This window comes from Saccharomyces eubayanus, chromosome XVI (assembly GCF_001298625.1).
Source record: "Saccharomyces eubayanus strain FM1318 chromosome XVI, whole genome shotgun sequence".
Lineage (NCBI taxonomy): Eukaryota > Fungi > Ascomycota > Saccharomycetes > Saccharomycetales > Saccharomycetaceae > Saccharomyces > Saccharomyces eubayanus.
In genome coordinates this window covers 877078-885071 of record NC_030975.1, presented here as the reverse complement: position 1 = coordinate 885071, position 7994 = coordinate 877078, and the positions used below count along the sequence as shown (strand labels likewise).

The following is a 7994-nucleotide window of genomic DNA, read 5'->3' as shown; positions in this document are numbered from 1 at the left end:
AGCTTTCATTTGGACTTGAGAAACACTAAAGATAAGGAATTTTAAGAGCCTTGTTGCTTTGTTTCGTTGTATTTCGTAGATTAGCTCCTTTAAGAAAACTATAAATGAGTTTTAAAATATCTTTCAAAATCATTTCTCAAACCACTTGTTTCCTTATAGAATTCCTGTTAGCACATCCTCAAAAATAGTCATCCAAACACATCTAGCCTACATTCGCCAGATAAAACAATAGATTTTCTTAGCAACAACCAAAACAGACATAACACTACTTTATATTTCGAATCAAAATTTTTTATCGAATGCAATATTACTGAATTTTTGAAAAATTATGAGCGAAACCGTTAAAGATAATATTTTAATTAATGAGAAGATATCCCCAAAGGGGACCGTCAATTACACTGATGGGGCTGTGTACACTGAGAGTCTCTCCGATCGTTCATCGGACATTCCTCAATGGTATACCGATGAGCAATTGCTACACTTCATGAAAAAGTTAGGTTACACAACTCGTACCCTTTACGATATCCCGGATGATGTCAAATATATCGTCAAGGAAATGCCAAAGCTATCTCTTGAGGATTCTTTCCAAGTATTAAAAGATGCTATTGTATATTATGAAGACGACGAAAACTTACCTCATGACCAATATGAAGAGTGGAAAAGATTGGCTGAACTGGAATCCCCAGATTGGAAAGAGCAATTAGATGAATACGATAGCTTCAACATTAGGGCATTCGCTTCTGCTATCAAATTTCACTCTCCATATCAAGAGGTTAGAGCTGTTGTTGATCCAAGTGATGACCCTACTGTTCCAGTAGAGACGTTCAGAGCATACTTTTTAGCAATAGTTTGGTCTATTGTTGGTTCAGGTTTCAATGAATTTTTTTCTCATAGAGTAGTTACAATCACTTTGGGAACACCAGTAATTCAAATGTTTTTATATCTATGTGGTGAAGCTTGGGCAAAAACGGTTCCCTACTGGGGTTTCACTGTCAAAGGTACAAAATATGCTATAAATATTAACGCGCCATGGACTCAAAAGGAGCAAATGTTTGCCACTTTACTATACGGCATTTGCCAAGGTGCTTTTTACACGCATTATAACATTTTAACTCAGAAAATCTTCTACCATTCTAGTTTTTCGTTTGGATATCAATTTTTACTATCGCTAGCCGTTCAATTTATAGGATTTGGATTTGCTGGCATTCTTAGGAGATTTGTTGTTTATCCATCTCGTGCTTTATGGCCAACGGTTATGCCAACCATTGCCATAAATAAGGCTCTTCTAGGTAAAGAGAAGTACGAATCTGGTATGAGCAGATACAACTTTTTCTTTTTGACTTTTTTCATCATGTTTATCTACAATTGGTTCCCCACTTACATTCTTAATATTCTGAACACTTTTAATTGGATGACCTGGATAAAACCAAGTAATATTAATCTAGCAAATATCACTGGAAGCGTCACTGGTATTGGAATTAATCCTATTTCGTCCTTTGATTGGAATGTTCTTTCATTCAATAGTCCGTTGGTTTTCCCATTTTGGTCTTATCTAACCCAGTATATTGGCTCTATTTTAGCAGCTTTAATTGTTGTGGCTGTGTACTACAGCAACTACATGAACTGTCAATACTTGCCAATGTTTACAAATTCCCTGTATACTAATACAGGTGAGTCTTTCAAAGTTACCAAGATATTAGACAGCGAAAACAAATTAGATCTGAAAAAATATCAAAGTTATTCGCCACCATTCTATACTGCTGGAAATTTGGTATCGTATGGCAGTTTTATCTGTGCATATCCTCTTATGATTACATGGTCATTTATTGTGCATTCAAAGCTTTTATTTAATGCGTTTAAAGATTGGGCTTTAAACCTGTGGTCTCTAAGAAAACCGAAATCCTGGATTGCGATGTTCAAAAGTGAGTATGCGGCTTTGGATGAATTCGACGACGCTCATTCTAATGCAATGAAAAGTTACAAAGAAGTTCCAGATTGGTGGTATTTTGCAATACTATTAGCTTCATTAGTTGTGGGAATAGCTGTTATTGAACATTATCCAACTAATACGCCAGTTTGGGGTCTCTTTGTCTCCTTAGGCTTCAACTTCATTTTCTTGATTCCAACTACCATTTTACAAGCAACCACTGGCTTTTCTTTTGGTTTAAATTTGTTAATTGAAATGGTGATTGGGTATGCTTTACCAGGTAACCCAATCGCTATTATGATTCTGAAAGCTTTTGGTTACAACATTGACGGCCAAGCAGATAATTACGTTTCTAATCTGAAAATTGCACATTATTGTAAGATTCCCCCAATGGCCGTATTTAGAGGCCAATGTGTTATAGTTTTGATTCAAATATTTGTTAATTTGGGTGTTTTAAATTGGCAGATCTCCAACATCAAGGATTTTTGTACGCCTCACCAAAATGCAAAGTTTACTTGCCCCGATGCTGTCACCTACTACAATGCTTCTGTTGTCTGGGGTGCAATTGGGCCAAAAAGAATCTTCAATCACATTTATCCGATCTTCAAATGGTGTTGGTTGATAGGTGCCTGTATTGGTATTGTATTTGGAGTTTGGAAACGATGGGGTAGATTTTATCCAAGGAATTTCGACCCGATGTTATTTGTAGGTGGTATGATTAATATGGGCCCTCCATATAACCTAATGTACTTCACTCCCGGTATGATTGTCAGTTTTGTTTCCCAGTATTACATGAAGAGACACCATTTGAATTTATGGGAGAAGTACAATTACGTTTTATCAGCGGGATTTTCGACAGGTTTAGTTCTGTCTGCCATCATCATCTTCTTTGCAGTCCAATACAAAGATACAGCCTTCAATTGGTGGGGTAATACGGTTCCTTATGCTGGCGCCGATGGGATTGGTTACCCATTGAAAAATATAACTGATACAGCAAAAGGTTATTTTGGTCCTGATCCAGGTCATTATCCATGACTGAAAGGTTGCCTAGGGCTCCTATTATTTATTTTATACTCTTTCTTTTTCTTTTTACACATCATCCTACTTATTCAAATTTTTGGTTTTAAAATTCTCTTTTTGTAGTTCAACTCTTTAAAGTATACTACAATATTATACTGACGTTATATACGTGTAACGAAAATGGCAGTCCGTGCCTCAAGCTTTTTCATATGTTTCTTTTGCCGCACTAGTTTACATGGTTAAAAAAATACATCTTTTTAATATCAGAGTATCAGCCATTATTCTATTTTGCATATTTCACAGAGTTTATAAAGGTTGATACACATGATCATTGATGATGGTTGGCTGCTTTCAGCTCAAAAGGCACCAAGATGCCAATATTTCGTCTTAGATCTAGATATCTTCGCTAGCTTTTATTTTGGTGTAACGATGGCGAAAAGCTGGTAAAATAGAGAGCGGAGTGATAGTTAAGGGTAGCCTGTCGAATCTTACAATATACGGTACCTCGATAAACATGATATAGGCGTTAATCGATATTCATGTTTTCAGGAATATTTCAGACCCAATGATAGGGAAACCTAAGTCCAAAAACTGGAGGGGGGCGGCTACCGTAAAGTCGAGAATGTTTGTAGATAAGGTTTTATACTGCTCTTTTATGTAACGCTCATTCACTCTTTTCTTAAAGGTGGCTATATGCCGTTTATATCTGCTTCAAGTCCGTATACATATTTTTATCGCCGCTCAGCGTGTATTGCACTGCACGCCAGTTGTATCGGACGCCAGTTGTATCGTAGTTGATAACTCTTAATGCCACTTAATTTATGCGTATTACCTATTTTACCGTTTCCTTTCATTGGTTGGAGTTTTTTTATATATGCGGAGCTACCGGATGCGTCTTAAAGGTGGGGGGTATAAACTATATTAGGGGAATGGTAACGTAACGACAGAATGCTTTTTTCTATATAAGACAGACAAGACAGGAAACTGTAAGAATACATATTAGGCTGTAATCAAGTTAAAGAAACCAGTTGTTAAACGATGTCGAGTGCCGATGACAGTGTTGTAGTAAGGTTTGTTACCGAGGACGATAAAGACGGCTGGCAACGACTTTGGAGGTCATTTCAGGAGTTTTATGAAGTTTCATTCCCGAACGAGCTGGATGACTTTAATTTCAAGAGGTTTCTAGATCCCACGGTAAAAATGTGGGCTGCTGTGGCCGTTAATGGTTTGAGTGGAGAGATCATTGGAATGGTAAATTTTTTCAGCCATATGAGTACGTGGGATTTCAAGGATAAGATATACATTAACGACCTCTATGTTGGTGAAAATTCTAGGATCAAGGGCGTGGGCCGGAAACTGATTCAGTTTGTTTACGAGGAAGCCGATAAACTGGGGACACCTAGTGTATATTGGTGCACAGATGAATCTAACCATAGGGCACAGATATTATATACTAAGATAGGTTATAAGGCGCCTAAAATTATGTACAAGAGAAACGGGTACTGAAAACAGAAAAAAGTTGTTGAGTAGCAATATAGAGAATATGTTTACGTATTAAGAAATAAAAAATTGGCCATCTCCATCGGCTCGGCTTATTATGTTTTTGAAGCTATATCAAAGGTAAATATTAATTATACTCATAGTGGGAGAGAAAACGGCTCAAACTTCAGTGTTAGCTGGAGCGGCAGTGGCGTTTGCTCCTGATTGGGCTTTTTCTTTAGTGCTTGCAGCTTTTTCAGCATCGACGTAGGTGGTGTAGTCCAGGATCTGCAGTAGTTGCCAGATGGACCACGCCAAGGTAGCCCCCAATATCGGACCGATCCAGTAGATCCAGTGGTAACCAGGAAAATACCTCGCTGCGACGGCGGCACCCAGGGATCTTGCCGGGTTGACACCTGTGCCTGTGTACGCCGTCAAGGCGACATGTGCGATGAACAGAGAGATGCCGATAGGAAGAGCAGCCATGAAGTTGGTTTCACGCTTCTCGACAGCGGTCATCAAAACAGTCAAACACAAGATGGCAGTGCCGAACATTTCCAGAAACAGGCCTCTTGATCTGGAGCACCCCAGGCCCAGGGCGTTAGCGAAGAGAACTTTGCCCGGGGTCATGGCACTAGCAGCGCCGCCGGCCGCCATCCCAGCCACGATTTGGGCAACCCACATCACAAGACATCTTGTTGGAGAGATTGCTCTTGCCAAACACAGGGAAAGCGAGACGGCAGGGTTCAAAGCACCACCGGAGACACCAGCAAAGCACCAGATTGAGAACATGACGGAGAACCCGAAACCAATGGCGATCATGATTAATTGACCCGGGTGGGAACCGTCCGGTTGCGCAGTCAGCGCAACGTCATGATTGGCGACGTTGCAGATAACGTAAGCGCACCATAAAAACATGAAGGTGCCACAAAACTCACCGACGGCTGCGATAAAGTGGTTTCTCACGGTATCTTTTGTGATGTGAAAGCGAGCATGCTTAGTTTCCGGTTGTTCCGGCGGAATATAAGCGTCATCGACACTTGTGGGGTCCAAACGTGTGTGTTGCTTGTCAGTGTCGTTCGAATCGTTAGAAGACATTTTGTAAGGAGGAGTTACTTTGTTTGTTTCTACGAGAGAAACACAAGAAGGGAAATCGGAAAGCAAGCAAGAGAAAGACTACAGTTGATATCTCAAGACAGCAGGAAGACGACCAATTGAAGAGAGCCTTTATTAATATAGCCGAATTCAAATAAGAGAAAATATGTGCCATATGAAAGGGCAAGCACACCTTTTTTCTTAATTCCTCTTCTGTATTACAACAAACCCAGGATATAGAGGCTGGAAGCAGAAGAAGAAACGCTCATTAAACGAGATTTTCTTCTTTTTTTCCTAAAAATAGCAGAAGCCTAGGGTTTCAGCAATAAACGACGGCAGGCGTGAGCCTAGCCAGGCCCAGGTGGTGAAGTACGACGTGTTGATGTGGTTAAATACGTGAAATAACGAGCAGAATAGGGGACGGAAGCTCAGATTTACCGTGCAGCGGCACCCTTGCGATGACTTACTGGGGCGGCGGTGCTGTGCGGCCCCGTCTGGGCGACACAACGCCGATGTCGTTACTGTAACGGAAGGAAGTACTTTTGGGCCTTCACGCCCGAAAGGGGGACGTTGGAGCTCATCGGAACGACATCTGCGGTCTCCGATAGCCACATGGTGCTGGTTCGTCGTGTGTATGGCAGACGTGTTGGAATCTGTGGGTGAGTTGCACTCAGCTAAGACCCTAATATTACACTACCTGCTTACGTGACCATGTACAAACACTGCGGCGCACCGTTTCCGCTTTGAAAAGCACATTAGGGGCACGTGACTGTTAAGTGAACGTGCTTAGACTTACAGAAAGTAAAAAGGCAATCTTTTCGGAAGAACAGTGCTATGTAGTTGCTAACCGTGTTCTTGTATCATATCTTGGGTTCTTATGGTTGCTTTGCAGAATTTTTTTTAATATTCGACTTCTTGACTGCGTAGGTATTGCGGCTGGAGCCTAAACGTAAATGTGGTAGAGCTGAAAAGAAAAAATGTAAATCTTAAATAGAGAATGGAATTAAATATATATTTACTAGTTCAATAAGAATTTGAAAAAGATAAGGAATAAATAATGAAGGAGTTTTGGTCTTACATGTTGTTATTTGATTTGGTTTTTTTTGGTATGTTATTTTATTTTTTTGATACTATTCAAGGTATCATTTGTGAATATTCATTAAAAAGCGTGCGTGGCAAATCTATGTGTGCTGCCTGTGTTTTGTGCACACGTACTTTTTACAATTCATCCAAATATGGCAAGTTTGAAACATCACCAACAGCCACGTAGTTGAACTTGCCCAGCTTGAAGTCTTTCACGCCGTCGAGTTTCAAAACAGGCCCATTCTGTACAGCGTTCTTCAATTGAGTGTAATTTACAGCAGGTGCTAAATCCTTACCCTTTTTCAAGTCTGCAACAATCTTCTTAATGTTTGCAGACACCACAGAGCTGTCTTGATTTCTGACAGTCAAAGTGAAGAGACCACCGTCACTGAATTTTTCTACTTTGGCAGTGTTGACCAAGCCGGATACATCGGAAAGTGCGGAGGTCAAATAGCTGGCCAAGACTTCGTATTGGGCTAAAGATGCCTTGTTCACAGGAACACCGATGGCAGCAACGGACTCACCGAGGAATCTTAGTCTGTTTTCTTCACCTAGGAAAGATTTTGGTTCGGATTTGCTTACCAACGATTTGCCTGTGGGCAAGGTGGCCAACAAGGAATCGTCAACAAACCTTTTCAAATCGGCCTCGACAATATTTTCACCTGTAATTTCAAGATTCTCTTTAGTGTAGACTTTGTCAGCGTAATCCTTGATATCTTGCAAGCTGACTTTTTCCACGCCGTCGTAATACAATGGGTTTCCCAAGCCCTTTCTGAATGTAATAGCGAATAACTGTTCTTCTGCGCTTTTTACGGGGCACTGCTCAGCAACCGCATAATCGTATCTGGCAGCAGGCAAAACAGATTCAGACAGCTCGTGGGGTTTGAAGGCAGTCTTATACAACACATCTGCCAAGGCATTGACATAGTAAGGAAGGTCGTCCCTCAAGAATGTAGCTTTTAGAGTGATGTATTCCCTATCCAAAGTGGACTTAAAATTTCCCCCTAATAATTCGGATTCTCTGACCAATCTCAACGCAGACCTAGCATTTGTATTCTGGAAGTTGAACCTGTTCAAAAGATGGGCTACACCGTCCTTGGTTGCATAACGGGATCCACCATGGACCTTGACAGCCAAAGTAGACACTTTACTAGGAGCGTCTCTGGCTGACACAGTCAATCTTCTAACTGACCCCTGGGCAAATTGCAATCTAGCTGCAGACAACATCAATGTTTTTCTATTTTCCTTTTATAGTTTTTAACTCTCCCGTCCTAATCGTTCGAGCACACTCCTGTTCAAAACCTAACCAATTTCAAGAACTTCACCAACAAACTCTCTGAAGAAAGGCCCTTGTTCTTTATATATATTCGATACGCTAACGGATATAAGA

At 40.5% G+C, this 7994-nt stretch overlaps 4 protein-coding genes across 4 annotated transcripts; 2 read left to right on the top strand and 2 right to left on the bottom strand.

Moving 5' to 3' along the window:
• Nucleotides 1-328: 328 nt before the first annotated feature.
• On the top strand, nt 329-2962 carry OPT2 (Opt2p; the record flags this gene model as incomplete). Its single annotated transcript, XM_018368614.1, has 1 exon — nt 329-2962. The coding sequence occupies one exon, from the start codon at nt 329-331 to the stop codon at nt 2960-2962; it is 2634 nt and encodes an 877-aa protein (XP_018219194.1).
• A 1023-nt stretch (nt 2963-3985) lies between these two features.
• HPA2 (histone acetyltransferase) lies at nt 3986-4453 on the top strand (the record flags this gene model as incomplete). The annotated part of the gene is made up of 1 exon (XM_018368613.1): nt 3986-4453. One exon carries the CDS (start codon nt 3986-3988, stop codon nt 4451-4453), a length of 468 nt encoding a protein of 155 aa, XP_018219193.1.
• A 153-nt stretch (nt 4454-4606) lies between these two features.
• On the bottom strand, nt 4607-5524 carry AQY1 (Aqy1p; the record flags this gene model as incomplete). The annotated part of the gene is made up of 1 exon (XM_018368612.1): nt 4607-5524. One exon carries the CDS (start codon nt 5522-5524, stop codon nt 4607-4609), a length of 918 nt encoding a protein of 305 aa, XP_018219192.1.
• Nucleotides 5525-6739: 1215 nt separating this feature from the next.
• On the bottom strand, nt 6740-7831 carry QCR2 (ubiquinol--cytochrome-c reductase subunit 2; the record flags this gene model as incomplete). The annotated part of the gene is made up of 1 exon (XM_018368611.1): nt 6740-7831. One exon carries the CDS (start codon nt 7829-7831, stop codon nt 6740-6742), a length of 1092 nt encoding a protein of 363 aa, XP_018219191.1.
• Nucleotides 7832-7994: the final 163 nt, after the last annotated feature.